Source organism: Vigna radiata, chromosome 4 (genome assembly GCF_000741045.1).
Source record: "Vigna radiata var. radiata cultivar VC1973A chromosome 4, Vradiata_ver6, whole genome shotgun sequence".
Taxonomy (NCBI): domain Eukaryota; kingdom Viridiplantae; phylum Streptophyta; class Magnoliopsida; order Fabales; family Fabaceae; genus Vigna; species Vigna radiata.
In genome coordinates this window covers 4,568,412-4,590,423 of record NC_028354.1, presented here as the reverse complement: position 1 = coordinate 4,590,423, position 22,012 = coordinate 4,568,412, and the positions used below count along the sequence as shown (strand labels likewise).

The window sequence follows — 22,012 nt, the reverse complement described above, 5'->3', positions numbered from 1 at the left end:
ACCACTCAAAAACAACACATGAATTAGCTGTTTGATTGGTTTTCCATCTTTGGAAATTCTGTGGCCTTTCGTTCCATGGACAGGCTACAGGTTCGTCTTAATTTTCATGAAGGGTCACCAAGATTGTATGGAATAAACGAATAGATAAATAAAAAGTTAAATATGTTATACTAAGCATTTAATGTACAATAATACTCTTCTGGGGTTAAGACATTTAGCTGAATTTTCCGTTCACCTACTCCTCATCACTACCATATCAGGCGCAAGTGAAGTGTTTGATGGCTTTTTGAACAGTTCTAGCAGGCAACATATTGAAGTCATGATTACACTCGAAAGGTAAATGAGTGTTAAAGCAACGTTTGGTTGACAATGTCTTCAAATTGAAAGCTGAATATTACTTCAGCTTAGGTATGATGAGGGAGCATATATAGTGGAAGAAATGGAACTTCCCATTACCACCTAATTCTGCTTTCTGGTAATTTTCCTAACGTGTGGGCATTTTGGTAAACTGGGTTCAGAGTGCTGCGATGCACCCAGAGTCAAAAAGGTATAATCTTTGGTGTAGACCAATGCCAAGTAAATCACTTTCAAAGTGATAACTCAATGACTGAAATCAAAAAATGAAATTTATCAGTGAGTTTAGATTGACTTTTTCAAGATATGTATTCTCAATTTTTGACTGCAAACTAAGCAAGAATGCAAAAACTACAAATGGTAACTTTTGGCTTAACATGGAACCACATACCCTTAGAATTAGAAAAAGGAATCAGGATTATGTGGTTAAAAGTTATTTATCTCAAACTCTTGTACCAAAAAGGAAAATTACTACTATCTCTCTCCTCTTCACATGTGCTCAGCATTAGTTTTCTTATGAGAACAGAGACAAAGCTCATTTCATTGGGTTTGAGACGTGCCCCTTTGTATCCCTCATACCATTTTCTGGCTCTCCAATATCTCATTCTTACCACAGATAAATAATAGCCATCAGCCATCAAACCAAATCCAGCCGTTGGATGCCTCCACTTGAAAACCCGTTTTGTTCTTTTTCTGTTGTCTTTTAAAATTTTCAAGGATATCAATATTATTATAGTGCATATATTATCTTCTCGGCATTTACATTACATGCTCCACTCTGTTCTTTCCTCTGTTGTGCCTCATGGCTGCAACTGCAACCGCAAAAAGTTTACAGAACCATAACAACCAAAGCGTCAACGGCAACAACCCTGACATAACAAGGGAAGAAATCCAAACCGCCATAGCCAAAGCAGTGGAACTAAGGGCGCTTCATGCTGCATTAACCCAAGGAAGTAGCCCAGGCACAACCAACGTTAGATTCCCATCACCTTCCTCTGCTTCTCACTTCTCTGCCCAAGATTACCCTGTTTTCACACCAGTAAGAATATGTAATTTGCTTCATTATTTTTTGGCATTCAACTTTGTAGACTGCATGAAATTTGAAATGAAAACATAAAGCGAGAATTGGGTTTGACCTTTTTCTTTTAGCTTTTCATGGAACATTAAAAATTGTGTCTCAAGTACTCAACTTTTTAGAACTTTTGCTCTTTCTTGCTTTTTCATTTGGAGGCATAGATCATGTATGCTTGCTTTTATGTTGAACAATTAGTCTCTAAACGAGAGAATCGTTGACAGAGTTATGAAGACGAGGTACATCAGAACCCAACAAGGAGCAGAACAATATCAGAAAGTTGGGATGAGAATGGGGTAGATGGAGGGAACAGCATGGCTCCCTCGGATTATAAGGAGAAATCAAGTTCAAGAAAGGGGCTAACTTTTGCATTTGGCAACCATGACTCTCACATGTGTCCTGCTGATGATAGCAAATCTGTGAGTGGTTCTTGTGCAAATCATATCACTGTTCTCCAAACATCGCCTGCAAATGACTACTTCAAATCCAGGAGGAGAAACAGTTCGGGGGATTTGAGGCCTTTGTCTTCCTGCAATAGGTGCAATCCTGCTGTCATAACTACTGAATATGAGAACACAAGGAACACTAGGAGCTCCAACATTGTTGTTCCCCTCACAGATTCTCATGCTTCTTTTCAAACCCAGCCAAAAAATAAAGGGGTGATTTCATGGTTGTTCCCTAAGTTCAAAAAGAAGCATAAGAATGTAAGTTCCCCAGCTAGAACAGAATCTGAGGAAGTCTCTCAGGTTCTCAAGGACATGAGAATAATGTCAGTTGAGGCACTGAAGAGGGAACTGATGGAGGCAAATGAGAGTAGAGATGCTGCCATGATGGAAGTTTCTGAGATGAGATCTTCACTGGGGGACCTGAAACAAAAGCTTGAGTATTTGGAGAGTTACTGTGAAGAGTTGAAGAAAGCTTTGAGGCAAGCAATTCTCACCAAAGAAACCACACATTCTGAAAAGTTTAACAACTCTCCCCATAAAGGAACACCCTCTGATGGAAATGGGGAAAATTTGATGCCTGTAGGTGAGGATGTAATGATAGAGGGCTTCCTGCAGGTAGTGTCAGAATCAAGGTTATCAGTGAAGCAATTCTGCAAGACCCTTATATGCCAGATTGAAGAAACTGATCAATCTTTGATGGACAACTTAAACTTGCTCCTCCAACCATATAGACTCTCCTTGAATTCCAAATACTCAAAGGCAGTTTTATACCATTTTGAAGCCTTCATAAACCAGGCCTTCTACCAAGACTTTGAGAACAGTGTGTTCCAAAAGAATGGCTGCACAAAATTCTTAGACCCTCGACAGCATCGTCAAGCACAATTCTCATCGTTTGTTGCACTTAGGAATTTGAGCTGGAACGAGGTGCTCAGAAAGGGAACTAAGTATTACAGTGAAGAGTTTAGTAAATTCTGTGACCAGAAAATGAGTTGCATCATCACTACACTGAATTGGACTAGGCCTTGGCCTGAGCAACTCCTTCAGGCTTTCTTTGTGGCAGCAAAGTGCATATGGTTGCTACATTTGCTGGCCTTTTCTTTCAACCCTCCATTGGGAATTTTAAGGGTTGAAGAGAACAGAAGCTTTGATCCTCACTTCATGGAAGATCTGGTTGCTGATAGACAGAGATCACAAGGTTCAAGCAGGGTTAAGATCATGGTGGTGCCAGGCTTCTATATTCAGGATAGGATCTTGAGGTGTAGAGTTATTTGCAGGCATAAATCTGCACCCTAAACTAATGTAACTTGGAGATTGGTTTAATTCCACTGTTTATTATAGTTCATTCTCCCTTCTTTAAGTAAGTTTGTAACTATCCAAATGTATGCAGTAATAATGAATGATCGTTCAAAATGATTACACCTACTACTGACCAAATTTTCTGTGCTGCATAATGAGGAGGTTGATCCACAAAATAATATAATAGAATGTTCATATAGAATCAACTTAGATTCATTATACTTATTTATATTTTTCATTCATTATTTTTTTATTCACTTACCCATTTTACTTTCATTTATAAATAATTTTTCTCTTCAATACCTATATTGTAAAGAGACATTAGTTCAGATTTAATGAAGAGAATGAAAAACACTTGTCAAACAGAGTTTAGTCAAAAGATGTTCAATTTTAGGTAAAAAAAAATTGGTTATCCGAGGAAACAACAGATAATTACTTATTAATATGTAAACGTATTATCATAATCTTGTCTTATATGATAAGTTTGATTTATCAGCTTCTATATTTTAAAATATCTTGATGCAACAAACTCATAAAAGAAAAAGGTAACAGGGCATATTCATTTTTTTATCATATTTTTCAAGTAATCAATATTTTATAGACAATTTTTTTTGTATTATTTCTTATCTTTTTTTGCTTTTTACTAACAATACATGTTAGGTTCTTGAATTCTTCTGCAATCATCAAATCCGAGAGAGAAATTTAAAAAATTTAAATTTACCCATAACACAAGAAATATCTCAGTAGGTTTCTATATATAGTACAAGAATCGAGGTACATTCTTATGGAATTAATTACCTTGTAAATTCAAATAACTCGTTATTTTATTAAAAAAAAGTATAATATAAGAACACGACTTATTCTCTATAATATAATATTTAGTTACATTATAACTATTCAATAATATAAACAATGTGGCGAAAATTTATATAAAAAGATATATAGATATATTCGAACTCACTTTTAGCTTTATATTTGCTTTTTATTTACTATTTCATTTTATTCACTTATTTACTTTCAATTAAAAAATGCTATTTATAAATCAACTATTCTTTATTGTATTCTATATTTATTTTGCTTTACATCTTTGCTAAAAAATAAATGTGAAACTTAGTCCAAAACAATTCAATTCCCTGTAGCAATTCATATTATGAACAAGAGTAGCAGATAATCAAATTACATTTTTCTGTTAGTGATTAAGAATTTAAATGACCAAGTTGCATATTGGGAAATGGTGATGTGTGAATTATTATATAGGATAATGATACTTTAACAAGATTTGAATATGTATCACTATGTGATTGATCAGGATGGTGTTTATGATTATTATTACGGATTGTGAGTAATTTTGAATCAATAAAAAATAATGACACGTAAATGATGTTAAAATATTGTAAAAAAAATATTTTCAAATATCATTATCTTATTATAAATTCAAAAGTTGGGTCCCAGTAACAAGAGAGAATTATACTAATAAACAAAGAACATTTTCAACATATTCAAGTTACTGTTAAACAGACTTTTCTCAAGCTGTGATGAAGCAGAGGGAGAAAGGTATGGTGATGACAGATTGGGAAAAAGCTGCTCTCAAGAGAGATATGATAAGGAACATCGTAAATGGTGAAAGATTCCTTGTGGGAAATCTATTAGGGACCACGAATGAGTTCTTAATTTGGTCTACTATTCCTAAAAGTAATCAATATTTGTTAGTTCACAGGGAATATGGTTTCTCTTAAGAAAAAATAAATAATAAAAATGAGAATCATATCTTAAACCTGACTCCACTTTTTTAAAGTAAGAAAAAATTGATAGGGATTATTTTTTTTTTACATTTTTTTTTGGTTAAAAACATCATGAGTGTTACTTTTGATTCTTTGTTTTTTGTGTTTTTACATTCTGGCATATCAAGTATTGAAAGTCTCAATGTGGTAATTTATAGTCTTTTTAAAATATCAGTTGGTTCAAGGCATCGTGTTTATTTTAAAAGTTTCCACAACCATTTGTCACAAGCTGAGATATACTAAAAGGAATTCACATCTTATTTCACGACCATTATGCTCGTATAGAAAGGGAATCTGAGAGGAACCAATTGAGAGAGAAATTTAAGAAATATTTGTTGATGTGATTTTTTGGGTAAAGTTTTGTAATGTTGGAGTTGATAGAAATAGTAACTTAATTTGATTTCATTTGTTTGTTTATAAAGATGAAGTATATTTTGTGTTGGAGTGTAAACAAAGTCCCACATTGAGTGAAAGAAGGACTGGTCAACGGTTTATATACACATAAATATCTCCAATAGTAAGAGGCCTTTTGGAGTGGAACCAAAAGCAAACCCGTGAGAGCTTGACCCAAAGCGGACAATGTCTTACCATGTGTGGAGTTCTATGTGTGTCTCATCATGAGAGATGGGGAGAGCTAGAAAAGCTCATTGTGACCATGGATCTTGAAAGAGGACAAATGAGAAATGCTGTGTTGACCATGGTGTACTTGAATGAAAAAAGACGGTCGAACCTCCCCCAACATTTTGTACATATAGTATGGTGTTTCCTTTAGAGCGAGGTCCTTCACTATTGTTACTCAATACAAGTTTTCCGTGAGGATATAATGCTTTAATTTTTCTAACATTGTTCAATAAGCCTACTTTAGAATTAAGAAATTAATTCCAAAATGATATATTTACTGCTAGTCAACATTCGTCTTTATGTTTTGTGACTGAGTGTCATAACCCACGGCCGAAATATATTAACACGACACAGTATCAGCAAATTGTGCAACTTTAAAGTCCAATATTCGTTGATGATACACAGTATACAAGGTGGGTAGGTTAAAGAATTAGAGGGAATACTCTTATTCTTGTTTTTTTGTACATTAGTCTATAGGAAAATCCACAATCATAGGTGGAATGCCTCCCTCTACACTGATGTCTGATAAATTGCTATCCTAGACAGATTAACTGTGCATTACTGTCCTTTTGCACTCTCAGATTCCTTCTGAAGGAACTTTGCTGCAACGAGTGATAGAATCATAAGACACGTCACAATGAGACTTGAAATAGTGACATTCAGAAAAGAGAAGAAGTCGTTCCCACCTACAAGCTCAAGTCCTCAGGTAAGCTGATACTTAGAAAATACAGGCTGCATATCCAGCAATGTTAACCACATGAGAACTCAATAGGAAAATACAAAAGGCCTAAAAATAATGTTTTAACGTGTTTGTACCGAATCTGATAACAAACATTTTAGAAAGGAAGACACTAAAGAGCTACTGTTGCCTGCACATCCACAAGAACTCTATTGTTTGTAATTACTACTTGCTAATTAATATGCATATTAATTTACTCGCCTTGATAGATAGAGATGTGACAGTGGGCACTTTTATGCATTAAATATCTTCCCTACGTAGCAATAATAAAAGAAAATATATCCTCAGCTCTTGAAAAACTATTTCATCAGAAATGAGATTCTGACCTTGCAGACATGAAAGCCATTCCCAAAAAGACAGCCTTAACAGACTGCTTTTGTCCCGCATAATCAAAAGCCAGAGGCAACATTTCATGAAGGGTCAAAAAGGCCATAACTCCACCAACTGTAATTAATCATCATAGAATAAATCTGGATAATAACATAAATTCTAAAAATCTCATCGTGACATCAAGATCGTGTATCATTGCATACCTGATCCGAGTAAACCTTCTAGAATCTCAGGACTTAAGCTGCTAGGGAATAGATAGGCTACAGTGAGAGAATATAAATCATCACAGTTAGTTCGACTACACAATTCAAACATATATCTAAGAAATCTTGAGGGCCAAAAAAATAATGAAATGTACATAATTAAAACATCCAACTCTGGAGTGCAGATAGAGATTCAATGGGTAAGGTCAAACACTTGAACTGGGTAAGGTATACCTTACCTGACCCCTAATATTGAAGCATGGCATGCTTCATCATCGTTATAATACCACATCACCTAATTCTTGCTTTCAGGTTCTTTAAAAATAAAATCAAAGTCTATTGAGCCAAGCAACATAAATCAGATGATATACCTACAATTATCACTCCCAGGGGTTCAGCGAAGCCAGAAAGTGATGCTAATTTGAATGCCTGCCATTTACTAGGATACATTCAGAATGAAAAGGTTATTATTCAATTTAACATAGTTATTTCCTAGCAAAAAGAATAAAGATTTGAGATTAAGCAATTATTTCAGCAGTTATTATACTACAAAAGGACATCAAGATTTGCAAATATACACTGTAACCCAATTTTCATAAGAATTTATCTTGATTTGTATATATAGGTACCGGCATTTAAATCCCAAAAAACCCTCAAGCATCTTGACCTTAAGTAAATCTCTTTTTCTGTTGCGGAGAAAGTGAACAGAAAAAAACCTTCTACCGTAAAACTATATAGCAGTATCGCCACAAAATGAAAGGTTTTGGTTCACAAAATAGCCATCCTCTCTATTGTCACCATCATACACTACGGCCACTACTGAACCTAAATAAATAAACCTAAAATATTAATCATATTCATCAGCACAAACAATTGAGATTCCAGAATCATATACTCAGAGCTATATTTTCCCTCTACTGTCTGTTTTTATATGAATGAATCAATATTTCATGCGCATGTTTCAGCAAGAGTATATAGGACATAAACCCTTTACGCTTGAATATAACCACTGTGATTTGTCAAATGTAATTACAACAAATACTAGAACCAACAAGAGCCCTTAAGATCATTATTACCTTTGTGTCGCAAAATAAACAGGAAGTGCAACAGCAACACCCTACAAAACAAAACATTGATAAATTACAATAAAACATATACAGCATTTTAATTTATTTTTTTCAGAATATAATGTGGGTAGTAAAAGATGACAAACTTCAAACATTGAATTAAAAAAACATAATATAAAGATAAAAGAAGTATCAAGGATTATAAGGAATTGCTTCATTATTAATTTAACTGTATCTAGAGTGAACAGGTTTCGTCACAAGATGAAAGTTTATACCTCTGGGATATTGTGCAAAGCAATGGCTAATGCCAAGTTGATGCCAACACGGAGGCCCTGTTGAAAAAGCATATCACAAGCATCAAATTGACATGTCATTAACAAGTATATCAGGGAGGAAGTAACGTGCGTAATGCTTCAACAATTAATGATAATGTGACAGATTGATAAGCACATGCAATCAATAAGTTCATATACCTTCATGGATCCAAGGAATACTGCCATTCCTTCTGGAAAGTTGTGCAAACTTATGCCTAGGGAATGCACAAAAAAAAAGCAACAGGTATGAAACAGTGAAAACTAAGAGAAAAAGAATGGTGAGAATTGAAGTTGATCAAGTCTCACAAGGAACTTTTAACTACTGAATACCAAACTCCGAGAAATTCAAAAGAAAATTAATTCTCATATTTCTCTAATATTTTAGCTCCAGAAAGAACTGCATTGTAAGAAAAATATAGGTTTGAAAGTACCCGGACAAAGGGTTTACATCACAATCATACCTACGGCTGTAACAATTCCACTGAATAAAACCTGCCGGCGATGCTTTTTCAAAGTATCCTTGCCTCCATCATCCCCATTTTTCTAATTTCAAGCATGTCATCACATCGATCAAAATATATACCTATGTAGATATTATACATAGCAGCTCCAATGCCGCGTTGCAAAATCAACAATACAGAGGCAGCAGTTATTTGTAAGAACAAGTTCATTAAAAACCTTTCTGCCCTTGACATCAGAAGTGGGAGCAAGAGTTGGCTCTGGGATAAAACTGGCCACAACACCAAAGAATATCACCCCAGCAAAAAACTACATGAATGAGAAGATAGATATTTGCTCAGAACTAATATGAGAGAAGACGAACAAAAGAATAAACTATTGCTACTTTATGATGGTGGCAGAAGCACACATCCTACCCAAAGGTTGCCTTTCAAGAAGCCCAGTGAGTTCAAAGCATTGTGAGCCAAATCAAAGAACGATATGCTGAGCATCAAACCAGCAGCAAAACCCTTCATGCAGTGGAATAATTTCAGAAAGCATACATGAGTAAGCTAACCAACAAATGGAATTTAGAAACAGTGGGGTATAATGATTACAAATCGATCAATAAATTCTCATAACCTAAAAAAAAAAAAAAAGTCGCGACCAACTAAAACTACCTGTAGTAACCCGAGCATCTTCAGATTGGGAGCTTGATTGACAATCACAAAAAGCGCACCTGTTTAACAACAAACAACAACTTGTTACAATTACGCACAAAAAAACTCAACGAAAATACACTTCAAATTCAAAACACAAATAAATAGCAAACAACTGAGGATAAGTTTTTATCAAAAGCAGGAACTAACATAAATAAACAGATAAATAACCAATTGAAATAACAATTAGCATTCTGAAAGTGTGAAAAACAGTCTGCAAGACGTTTGCGACAATAACACAACAAATAAGCAACTGAAACAACAATCGGCAATCCAAGAGACTTCACTGACTCACCGATAGGTCTAAACTGACAATGCATCACACAATAGGAATGGTGAAAGTAAGTGAAAGAGCAGAGAAATGTACCGATAGAAGTACTGACACCACCAACAAGTGAAAGAGCAAGAGCTACTGCAACCTGAGAATCCATGCTTCAACAATGTCAACTGAATTTAGCGTTAGGGTTCTCTTTGATTGGGTGACCTAATTAAACGAACGATTCTTATGAACTAATTTCCAGAAGCAGAAGTCAGTGACGATGATGACACACCCACTCACTGAACTCAACCTTACCCATGAACGAAGCATGCCGTATATATATTTATATTTATATTTATATTTTATGTTAAATTAATATTCGCTTTTTCCTTTTATTTGGAGGTGTATTGGTAAATAAATTCTCATGACTATTCTTTAGTCAGCACAAACGTCGTTGCTCGCGAAAAAATTCACCCCAGAATTATCACTAATTTCTAACATTCAACGTTCCAGTTTGTTTAACCTAAAATATTTTTTTCTTAATTAATTTTTAATTATTTAATAAATTTGAAAACTTTTAATTTAATATTTTAAATTGAATTTTTATTAAATTTTTATGATATGTTGAGTATTAAATATTTTAAATATTTTCAAATAAGTATTTGATGTTAGACATTTTTGTTAATTAAATTATATGACTATTATAATGAAATTATAAATTACAGAATACATTATAAAATTATATGCATGAAAACTAAACAAAATAAGATAAAAAGACAAGATAACTATTATATTACTCAGTGAATAACAATATACAATTATATCATGCCATTAAAAAAATTAACAATAATATTTAATTAAAGAGTTTTAAATTTTGAAAATTAGACAAATTTAATAAAAACTCAATTCAAGATTTTTAAAATTATCTTGAGATTGAAACTTAATTAACTTTTTTTTCATTGAGTGATTTTAAAAAATTGCATTCTTGATGACTATTCTACAAATTAAATTTATCTACTCTATAACAAGTATTTTGATGGTATTAATATAATGTTTTTAAAATGATTGATGACGTGGAATAATTTAATAATAACATTAAATTAAATAAAAAATGAAAACAAATTATTTTATTATAAAATTATTTATAGTGTTTACTATGCTTATTTTATTAATCTGAAAACGGCGTCAAAACAAAGCAAGAGAAGAAATTTGAAAATGTTCTCAGGTGGAAAGCTGGAAGCAACAAAATGGACTATTTCTTTTATTTTTTAATATATTGAGTTTCACTCCAGTCTATGGAAGTATATTACTTTTTACAATAAATAAATCACTAGTTAAAATCTTCAAATTATATTCTTAAATTATTTTACTTTCTAAAATCGCAGAAAAATACTTTAATACTCTTTTTGAACATTTCCGAAACCTGTTAAGTGGATTGTTTACAAAGAAATTGGTTTTGATTTAAAAATTAATTTTTAATATTTTAACATTTTAAATATGGTTTACGTTGGATGATTTTCGTTTACGATAAATGAGTTTTTTCGCACTTTCCAGCTAAAAAATACTGTGTTATTTTCGTTATAGATTACTTATTTTAATCGCAAAAAAATATCAAATTATTTTAACTTTATTTTAAACTTTAAGATACTTATTTTTGGTAATTACTATTACCAATAAGGAGTATTGGTAAATCCTAAAAAATTGTTTTGATGATGCTACAAAAAGTGTTATTTGAAGAGAACATTAAAATTATTTAAAAAGCAACTTTTAGGTTTTGGATGTAGTAGGAAAATCTTAAACCTTGTATTTTTCACAGGAATAATCGATTATGGATAAACTACAATCGATTATCACTTGCATTTTGTACTAGAGTAATCGATTATTATGAAGCAATAATCGATTATCACAAGTCCTACTTGAATAATCGATTATCACTTCATATAATCGATTATCACTTTTTGAAAAACCTGTAACGGACTTGAATAATCGATTATCACTAATAATAATCGATTATTTGCGGCAGTTGGGAGATGACCTTTCAGTTTCTGACCCTGGGCTTATAAATAGGTGTTTTGAGAACTTCAGAAAGCAACGTTGTGAACTTAGGTCTTTTGAAGAATACAGTTTGTCTGAGGAAGTTCTCAAAAGCCAGTTTTGTTCCCTTGCCTGTTCTCGTGAATAGGAGAAGCTCGCGTTTCGTGTGTCGATAGTCGGAGCGGTTCTCTTCGAGTTGGCAAGGTGCTCTGTCTGGTCTCGTGAATAGGAGAAGCTCGCGTTTCGTGTGTCGAAAGTCAGAGCGGTTCTCTTCGAGTTGGCAGAGTGTTTGCTTCCGGTTCGTGTGTCGAAGGAAGCACTTCCAGTTCGTTTGTCGAATGAAGTTACTCACTGCACTCTTCCGATTCGTTTGTCGAAGGAAGGTGTTTTCTATCCCTTACTCATTTCATTATCTTGTAATCTGTACAACTATATTTTTAGTGAAAATAGTTAATCACTTTTTATAGTGATTAACAACTAGACGTAAAATCTTTTGATTCGAACCAGTATAAAAATCATTTGTGTGATTTTTTTCTTCCCTACACTCCTTAATCTTTTAGCACTCCAACTGTTCGATAAAAGTTTTACAAGAAATTTAAAACTGATAAAGGAACTATTTTTGTGACTGAACACGTTTTCCGCTTACTCTAAGTTTAATTTCGCTGCGTCATACTCTATCTAAGAACGATACCGATTGTTCGATTCCAACAATTACTATAGTAAATAAAGAATTACCTATGCAATTTCTTATATGTATTTTTTTAAAAATATTGTCATATTTGGTAATTAAAATGTAAAAATAAAACAAGTTTTCTCAATCACGTGTTAAATTATATCTATATTTGTGAAATCCTCTAAAAAATGACATTTTAGTAATTAGTGAGATAATTATTTTAATATTAAATGACTTAATGTCTATAATTTAAAAGTTTTATTATTTTAAAACAAAAGTAATGTTTTAGAGTTTTTTATTATTATTATTTATAGATTTTCACTTTTTGTTTATCTGTTTGAATGTCAAAAATGGTATGAATATTATCACGATGAGGTCTTCAAATCTAATCAATCAGTTTTTGAAGAAGAGTAAGCTGGCTTATTTATTTTTAGTTTCCTTTTTTTTGCATGCATATCATTTGTGGTTGCATGTGTCATCTGAGTTTCCTCTAATCAATTATTATAACAACATATCGTAATCTTGATTTTGTTGTTTGTAGGTGAATATATTGTCCTTTGATCTGTAGGAGTTGTTTGGAGTTCTATAGGATTGTTCGGTTGTTTAATAGGTAAGGGAAGCTAAATAGCTTGTTTTAAGTTTTAAAGACTTTGATAACATGAGTTGACATGTTTAAGTTGAATTAAATGAATTTAGCTTGTTGAAATTTTGTTGATTTGATGCTTGATTGCGTGAATTTGGTTTGAATATATATTGTTTGATATTGGATTGTGGTCTAAAATAAGGGGGTTTAGGCACGTAAAATTCTGTAAGAGTTGAGTTATGAGTGGACTTGACGTTTGGAGTCTATTTTTAGGTTGTTTATGATTGGTCTAGCTTTTGAAATTATTGCATTTTGGTCTTTTGGTATGTGAAGTTGTTATTTGGGCTTTTGGTGATTTTTGACTTGATCTGATGAACTAAACTGTTGGTTAATTGAACAAATTGATATTCAATATGTGATTTAAAAATGTTTTATAATCAATCATAATGTCAATAATATCAAGTTAGTCATTTAAATAGGTTTTGAGTTCAATTAAATCAGGTTTTTGTGTTGTTGTCTTCTGGTACAATGCTCAACAGTAGCCCACGACACCCAAGCAACAGAAAGTCAAAGGGTTTGGTACTCAGCAACAAGGACGTGCTGCTCAATGCTAGGAATCTTTGTCAAGTTTATCTTTTTGCAATTCTTCTTCATTTTATGGTCTCGCAATATTTGATTTGACACATAAGTTTATTGTAAATGATTAAGATACACCAAAAAGCAGGGTTTAATGAAGAAAATTGAATCAATACAACTCAATATGTTTTATATATTCTTTAATGTATGTTTGCTTAAGATGTTATGTATAGTTTGTGATAAATTATGAATGTCCTCTCATTGGTAATAGTTGATGTGCATTTTGTTTAAGTATGTGATGAAAGAAATTTCATAAGAAAAATCTTAGTGTTATGTATTGTTGTATGAGCTCTGAAATGGAGAATGTTTTTGACACTTCAATATCTATCCAACCTAAAGTCAAGATGGGTGTTATGTCACAAGAGTAAGGAGAGATCCTTATCCTAGGGTTAATTTGACCATAAGTGTTCACCGAATTAACCTTGTATGGTAGTTTAGGTGGTATGTTGTTTCACCACACATGTGTAGGTTTCTCAAGAGCTTGATATACATATATTTGAATGGTCTAAAGCATACAAGGGAGAGTTGTATGACTTAGGATTTATTGCTTTATTTGTGTTATATGTTTAATTTTATAAATGTAACATATGATTTTTTTTGTATATTGGTTTATAATTTATTCTTTGTGTTTGTTTGTTTTGTTTTTTCTTGTTTGTGATGATCATCTTAACAATGAGAACAGATCAGGGTGTCTATGGTAAGTAAGTGTTAGGAAAGATGGAACTAGGGTATACTATATGAAGTTTTGTTATTTTTTACTCAGTTTTGTAAATATCTATTACACATTTAGTTTATTCTAATATCTCTTGGAAGTTCGGATTTGTATATATATTTTACTATTATAAGTTACATCTCTATAATAATATTTTATATATCTTTTTTGAGTTAGTTATTTTTTTGTATTGTTAAAGATGTGATGAATTTAATAATAATAAAATACTAAAAAAATTGGGATGTAACAATATTTAATAAATATTTATTTTACCGCATGGATTTTAATGGTATACATCTTACACGCTTCATATATAGTTCTTGGTTAAATATATGTTTTAGTCCTCATATTTGTGCTCAATTCTCAATTGGGTCCTCATGTTTTTTTTTGGTCCCAATTGTATCCACATATTTGTTAATTTGAGGCAATAAAGCCCTCTCCATTAACTTCCCCCTAACGTCGTTGGAACTATGCTGATCTGTAATGGACATTAATTGGTTATTTTAAGTGATTCCATTAGATGGTTATTTTAAGTCCTTTAGAAGTTCCCATATCACTTTATAGAAATATACGTGTCATAAACACTTTATAAAAATATACGTGTCATATCTGAAAAAAAAAATATTCTTCCTTCTAAACTCCTTAAAGTGAAATCGCAAAGGGTGTCTTGGAAAGAGATGGTTTGATTGAAAAGCAAAGATCTTTAAGGGTGTGTTCACTTGGGGGTGATAGGAGGTGATTGAGGGAGAGTGATTGAGTGGATTTGAGGATAATATTTTTTGTTGTTTATTTGAATGAATTTGGAGGTAAATGAGAATGAATTTTGAAGTAAATTTTTTTAATTTGTCATATAAACTAAATTCTACACCAATTCTCACAAACTTTATTTCAAAATTTACTCTCGTTTTCGGGGGCTACACTTTTTGTTTTCGGGGGCAATGGGGGATTTGGAAAAGCAACAGAAGACGGGGGAGGGACGGGAAGAAAATGGGGATGATGAAAAGGAGAGTCTTTTGGAGAGTAAGGCGGTTGTGGATTTTGACATGCTTTGTTCCTCAGTGGCATTGCAAAGTTCGCATGGAAGTTGGGGGAAACTTGAGGGTAGGGACGACGAGCAACAAGGTGGGGTTTTGAGGATGTGGGAGGGTGAACTCCTCGATTGCTTTGACGATCGCCACATCGCTCTTGAATCTGCGTGGTGAGGTTTAATGTTACTTGCTTTTTATTTGAAAAAAAAAACATTAATATTGTGGTTTTCATGTTCTTTTGTGCTTTTCTCAATGGAACAAATTGTGTGTTTGGAACAACGTTTTGAAGAGGACAACCTTAGTTTTATCTGAGGCTATGCTGATTTTGGAAAGAACTATGGGGAATTATTAGGTTATTGTAATTATTAATTGTTCATTTCCTGGTTGAGAAGTCCTTATAAGATTGTAATTCTTGTCCTGTAAGATATTCTATTTCGTCATTAATCTTTAGATACCTACTTAATGAATGAGAATTGTGCAACTGGAAAGCGGGTTTCCTGTTTAGTGTGCATTTATGGGTTATGGATTTTCGTTTCGTTCATAGGTTTATGGTTTCACGGTTTAAACGATAGAACTCAAGAAGGATGCTGATTTTTTTAAAATATAAATTCCACGTAATGGAATCACTTAAAATAACCAATTAATGTCGTTACAAATCATCACAGTCCAACGACATCGGTGAAAAGTTAACAGAGAGGGCTTTATTGTCTCAAATTAACAAATATGTAGATGTAATTGGGACAAAAAAAAACATGAGGATCCAATTGAGAATTGAACACAAATATGAGAAGTGAAACATATATTTAACCTAATTTCTTAAACATTGTAATTTTTATATTTCACAGTTATGCAATACTAACTTTATTTATAAATAAAAGTTAACTATTTATCTAATGATTTGGAGACATTCGTCGGTGCACATTATCTCTAGCGTTATGCGTTGGAAGAAAAAAAATGCTTTTGTTAATTTCTCATATGAGTATTGCTTCCAACATATTTTATTTTTAGAATAATATTCGAGTACAAACAAAATTTTACTGTAGATAAGCACAAAATATATATATATATATATATATATATATATATTTTTTTTTTTAAATTTAAGTACTCAAAGATATTATACTCAAGTCAACTCATGCTTTTTTAGGAGTGATAGTTAACACATTAACTACTCTTAATTCATGGGATAATATATTAAATTTTAGCCTTCTCTTTACTCTCTTATATATTAAATGAAATCAAATAATTTCCAATCACTGAATAGTGTATCTCATAGGGTGATAATACAAAACATAACACCTCAAATATTACATAAATAATTATTATGGTAATTAAAAAATTGAGAGTATTTTTTTATGCAATAAATTTTTCTCAAAAAAACATTAATTATAATACAATTAAATACACACTTATTTTTCTTATATTGGAGATCCTTCACGCGAGACTCATAGTTTTGGCAGTCACTCACGACCAAGTGTTTATATATTCTTATTTGATTGGTCATGGTTAGGTTTTGGTGATGCATTCATACACTACTTGTTTTTCATATTATCTTTACGACTCGATAAATTAATATTTTATTGAAATATAATATTTTTATTAAGAAAAGTAGTTATATAGCACAGACTAAAAAGAACCCATGCTGTTCAAACACGCGTAACCACTTCAATTGACGACCTTTTGACAGAAATTGACGGAAGGAGTGTGGAAGAAAGAAGAGTCGGAAAGAAAGAAAATGACAGAAGAAAAAGAAGAGGTGATGCTGTTTCCGTTCATGGCCCAAGGGCACATCATTCCTTTCCTTGCATTGGCCCTGCACCTAGAGAAAAGACAGAAATACCATATCACCATTGTTAACACCTCACTCAACATACGAAAGCTTAAATCTTCTCTTCCACAAAACTCTTCAATCACTCTTTCAGAAATCTCTTTTAATCCCTCCCAACACGGTCTTCCTCCTAACACAGAGAACACCGACGCCATACCCTACAACCTCGTCATTCGACTCATCCAAGCCTCCACCACTCTCAAACCCGCCTTCACAAACCTCCTACGCACCATCCTCCTACGAAACAAAAACCGCAAGCTCCTAGTCATCGCTGACATTTTCTTCGGCTGGACCGCCGCCGTTGCCAAAGAACTGGGCGCCTTCCACCTCATCTTCAGCGGCTGTGGCGGCTACGGCCTCGCCTGCTACTATTCCCTCTGGCTTAACCTCCCCCACCGCCGCGTTGACCCAACGCAAGAATACTTCACCTTGCCGGATTTCCCCGAAGCGCTTGACATTCACCGCACGCAGTTACCCAATAACATCTCAGAAGCCGACGGCTCTGACGCGTGGTCGTTGTTCCAACAACCGAATCTCTCCGAGTGGGTCAACTCCGACGGGGTTTTATTCAACACGGTTCACGGATTGGACTCGGTTGGGCTGGGCTACTTCAAAAGAAAACTGAACCGGCCAGTATGGGCTATAGGACCAATTATTTCCGCAGGGTCCGGTTCGCGCGGGAAAGGTGGCGGGATCAACCCGAAGCTCTGCACGGAATGGCTCGAAGCGAAACCCTGCAAATCGGTTCTGTTCGTTTGCTTCGGTTCCATGAACACTATCTCTGCTTCGCAGATGATGGAGTTAGGTAAAGCATTGGAGCGGTGTGGAAAGAGTTTCATCTGGGTTGTGAGACCACCAATCGGGTTCGACATAAATTCGGAGTTTAGAGAAGATGAATGGTTGCCGGAGGGTTTTGTCGAGAGGGTTCAGGAATCGGGGAAGGGTTTGGTGGTTCGCGATTGGGCGCCCCAGTTGGAGATTTTGTCGCATTCTGCGGTTTCCGTGTTTCTGAGTCACTGCGGGTGGAACTCGGTGCTGGAATCGCTGAGTCAGGGGGTGCCTATTCTGGGATGGCCGATGGCGGCGGAGCAGTTTTACAACTGCAAGTTGTTGGAGGAAGAGGTTGGGGTTTGCGTGGAAGTTGCTAGAGGGAAGAGTTGTGAAGTTAAGTGTGATGATATTGCGGAGAAAATTGCTTTGGTGATGGAGGAGACTGAGAAAGGGATTGCCATGAGGAAGAAAGCTGGTTACGTTAGAGATGTGATCAGGGATGCTGTGAAAGATGAAGATGGATTTAAGGGTTCTTCTGTTAAGGCCATGGATGATTTCTTGTCTGCTGCTCTGTCCTAAAACAGAACATTCTGAAACCTCAGAGCAAAATTTTCACGCCAACCAGTGTTGTCTGAGTTAAATAAGGTATAGTTTTGAATTCATTATCCTGGTAGACAAAATCGCAATTATCCTACATTCTAATATCATTGCTTTTATATAACATTATTGAGTAGTTTTGATATAATATGGTATAAGTATTTTATTGAAATGAGTAATTCGCTTTGATAAAAATAAAAAAACTACACGGCAAAGCGTACCAAAATTACTATGTATTTACACTCTAGTCCATTCTTCATATTTTATCATATGAATTCTAAAATTATATACGTTTTATTTCTCATCGAATTAAATGACAATGTTTCAATTTGTATGGATTTAAAAAAAAATGTAATATCTATAATTTTAAATAAACTTAATTGAGTTTAAAGTCCTAATAATTTTGATAACTTTTAATGGATTGTCTGTTAATTTTTTTCTAAGTCTTAGCAGTTTATAATTTTTAAATGAGTCTTTATTGAAAAAATCTAATAGTAAAATCTCAATTGAAAAATTTTAATTTTAGAAACTCAATAAACTACAAAATAAATGAAACTTCATTTAAAAATTCTCAAATTTATTCAAAATTAAAAATCTGAATAATACACATTTTATTTACTTACAAACATCTACTATTTGTTATATTGAGGAAATTTGGACTGCTCGTTGTGTGATGGACACAATTATCTTATATAATAAACTCTTTTTAAAATCTTAAAATAGGAAAACAATATTTATTTCTTCTTTTTCATTGAAGGAAAAAAATGATAAACCTTGAACAATTATAAAATATAATGATTATTATTTTTGGAAGGTTCATCTTTCTGTATTGATAAAAATAAAGAGAAAAAGGGAAAACATTGAAATGAAATAAACATTTCCTTAATGAATATTAAATTTTTGTTTAATTTTTATTTCCATTTAGGTATCGGACAAATATTCATACTCATATTTAGAAAAAAATTACAAAAAGTTATGATAAATGAATTCACTTTCTTATTATTTTAATATTAATTAATTTATATATATAAAATTATAAAAATTTGTGATAAATGAATATAATATTATTAAATATTCAATATAAAATGTATTTGTTTTTATTATTATTTTAATATTAATTAATTAATTTTATGAGTTTATAAAAAATATAATAAATGAATATAATATTATTAAATATTAAAGGATATTACCATTTCTTTAATACTAAATATTTAGAAAAAATATTATAATGATATACATTTTAAATTAAAATATAAATAAAATTTCATAAAAATCAAAATATTTATTAAATTTTCCAAATTTAAAAAATATTGATAAAATATATAATAGAAAATAGATATTCAATCAAATATATATATATATATATATATATATATATATATATATATATATATATATATATATATTGAGTGTCTCACATTAATTGTTTAAGTCCTAATTAAATTTTTATAAATTAATAAAAAGTATACAGAATCATAGACAATAATAAAAATTAAACTGATAACAATTGAAATTTAATATAAGTATTTTACTTTTTTAACTTCAATATATATTCAATAGTGATAAAAGAAATTTTATGAAAATTATATTAAATTATTTTATTAAAGTAGATAAAATTTATTTATTTAATTATAGTGATAAAATTAAGGTTAAATATATTATTGGTTTCTAAATTATCATTAAGTTTTTGTCTCTTTCTCAAATCGAGTCATTTTGGTTTTTTTTTTTAGAAAAATTCAAAATTTAATCCTTTATAACTAATACAGTTAACTTTTTTTTATATGGTTAATGGTGTATCACGTCTTCAATACATACACATGTACAATTAACACAGTTGGTCCATTTCATATGCTCCTTTAGGCAGTTTAATAGATTCCAAAGATTAACAAATATGATTCCAAACTTTATTTTTATTGACATTAAATATTGAAGAGAATCTATAATCTTAATTTCCTTCTAGATCCAAATTCCACCTTAAGAAAATTTTTAGCATTTAAAATGATATAATAATATCAATACACATTATAACATTCTCCATTACTAAGTTAGAGTGAAATATAAAGACAAATTACCTACTTAAATCACAGTTCTTACTATCCTTGTTACAAAATTGCAGAACAACCAATAACATGTGAACTGTCCTATATTTGAAGGATGAGATTTTCTTAAACTTAGTAAAATCATCTAAAAAAACAAAAATTTAGAATCATATCAGATAACAAATTCAATGAACATGTTAGTAAGCTGTGAGAAATAGACTTTTCACTTTACTTAAAATATGAGGATAATGAAATGTTTATAACTCGAAAATTAGAACCCAATCATCTACGTTGGTGAAAATTTTCATTTCCCAAATGTTAACTTGTATTGCAGAATACTCATTCCTAAAAAGAAATTATATTAAACTATACAATATGGGTCGTTAAATAATTCTTCCTGAACTTAAATCAAATTATTAGATTAATATTACAAGCAAAAAACAGAAATTTTAGCAAGTCTTTTTACAACCTACAATGTCTGGTTAAGGCTTGTGCATACACAATAACAATTTTTTCAAACTTATTTATCAAATGATATCTTTATTTAGGTTTTGTTCTTGTTCACTTGAAAGAGATGATTTGAAAAAGATCGAGTGGATAAATTTGAGAATAAACTTTTTATTGTTTATTTAAAAAAATGTAAAAGTAAATGGGAGTTGATTTATAGATAAAGTTTATGAGAATTAGTATAAAATCTGATTGACGTTATGTATACAAAAATTGTTTAATTAATAAAAATTAAATATTACTAAAATGTCGTTAATTATTAAAGTAATATAAAATAATAATTGTTAATGTTATATTTATTTGTAAAAAAATTTATAAAGAAAAAAAAATTAAAATTTTATAAATTGTAATTTAGTAAATTGAAATATTTTTTTTTAAAATATAAGATTTTCTTAATATAATTTAGTATCAAAATGGTATGATATTTTTTGTTATTGAAGTGAGATGTTTGTTATTGAAATGAGATGTGATTTACAAATGAATTCATATTTAAAAAAAAATAATTTTAAAAACTTTTAAATTCTAAAGATATTTTATATCATAAGGATAATGATATTTAGACAACATTTTTTTATAACATTTAAACATTGATTACGTGTCAATTTGTGATTGGTCAAAAATTACTCCACAATCAATAATAATAATCATAAACATTTATTGTGGAGATTGACACGTAATCAATGTTCAAATGTTATCCCATAAATAATCTAATTTATTTTATAAAAAATATTGGAATATTTTATTTCTGTTTCATAAATGTTTAATAAACGTTACCTTTTATTATAAATATTTATAAATTGTTATTATAATTTAAAAGTCAAATAAAAAAGTCTCCATGCATATGACATGTATGTGATGTTTAAAAATTCCACGTTAAATAAAGCTGATTATAAATATATATATATATATATATATATATATATATATATATATATATATATATATATATATATATATATATATAT

At 31.4% G+C, this 22,012-nt stretch overlaps 3 protein-coding genes across 6 annotated transcripts; 2 read left to right on the top strand and 1 right to left on the bottom strand.

Annotated features, from left to right (window-relative positions):
* Nucleotides 1–813: 813 nt before the first annotated feature.
* LOC106758666 (IRK-interacting protein) lies at nucleotides 814–3,294 on the top strand. Of its 2 annotated transcripts, none has more exons than XM_014641617.2 (2): nucleotides 814–1,393; nucleotides 1,651–3,294. In XM_014641617.2, the coding sequence occupies exons 1-2, from the start codon at nucleotides 1,157–1,159 to the stop codon at nucleotides 3,163–3,165; spliced, it is 1,752 nt and encodes a 583-aa protein (XP_014497103.1). In that variant the 5' UTR covers nucleotides 814–1,156; the 3' UTR covers nucleotides 3,166–3,294. The 2 variants fall into 2 exon arrangements, with proteins under 2 accessions (XP_014497103.1, XP_022635326.1); XM_022779605.1 differs by having other exon boundaries at nucleotides 1,289–1,403.
* Nucleotides 3,295–5,924: 2,630 nt separating this feature from the next.
* LOC106758164 (zinc transporter ZTP29) lies at nucleotides 5,925–9,951 on the bottom strand. Of its 3 annotated transcripts, none has more exons than XM_014641102.2 (13): nucleotides 9,748–9,951; nucleotides 9,342–9,400; nucleotides 9,099–9,191; nucleotides 8,902–8,991; nucleotides 8,685–8,766; nucleotides 8,383–8,438; nucleotides 8,185–8,241; nucleotides 7,919–7,959; nucleotides 7,214–7,281; nucleotides 6,843–6,899; nucleotides 6,636–6,753; nucleotides 6,257–6,302; nucleotides 5,925–6,172 (listed from the first exon to the last, which is right to left on the bottom strand). In XM_014641102.2, the coding sequence occupies exons 1-12, from the start codon at nucleotides 9,809–9,811 to the stop codon at nucleotides 6,257–6,259; spliced, it is 831 nt and encodes a 276-aa protein (XP_014496588.1). In that variant the 5' UTR covers nucleotides 9,812–9,951; the 3' UTR covers nucleotides 5,925–6,172. The 3 variants fall into 3 exon arrangements, with proteins under 3 accessions (XP_014496588.1, XP_022635325.1, XP_022635324.1); XM_022779604.1 differs by having other exon boundaries at nucleotides 6,261–6,302; XM_022779603.1 differs by lacking the exon at nucleotides 6,257–6,302 and having other exon boundaries at nucleotides 5,925–6,256.
* Nucleotides 9,952–16,938: 6,987 nt separating this feature from the next.
* Nucleotides 16,939–18,608, top strand: LOC106758189 (UDP-glycosyltransferase 92A1). The gene has a single exon (XM_014641136.2). It carries the CDS (start codon nucleotides 17,041–17,043, stop codon nucleotides 18,481–18,483), a length of 1,443 nt encoding a protein of 480 aa, XP_014496622.1. The 5' UTR covers nucleotides 16,939–17,040; the 3' UTR covers nucleotides 18,484–18,608.
* Nucleotides 18,609–22,012: the final 3,404 nt, after the last annotated feature.

Bases quoted from the DNA above. Each gene is read 5' to 3' on its own strand.
- LOC106758666 (XM_014641617.2), top strand. From the start codon at position 1,157: ATGGCTGCAACTGCAACCGCAAAAAGTTTACAGAACCATAACAACCAA. The intron at 1,394-1,650 runs GTAAGAATATGT...AATCGTTGACAG, and splicing joins ATTACCCTGTTTTCACACCA to AGTTATGAAGACGAGGTACA.
- LOC106758164 (XM_022779603.1), bottom strand. From the start codon at position 9,811: ATGGATTCTCAGGTTGCAGTAGCTCTTGCTCTTTCACTTGTTGGTGGT. The intron at 9,192-9,341 runs GTAGTTTTAGTT...CACTGCATGAAG, and splicing joins AGATGCTCGGGTTACTACAG to GGTTTTGCTGCTGGTTTGAT. The intron at 7,960-8,184 runs GTATAAACTTTC...TTTGTTTTGTAG, and splicing joins CTTTGCACAATATCCCAGAG to GGTGTTGCTGTTGCACTTCC.
- LOC106758189 (XM_014641136.2), top strand. From the start codon at position 17,041: ATGACAGAAGAAAAAGAAGAGGTGATGCTGTTTCCGTTCATGGCCCAA.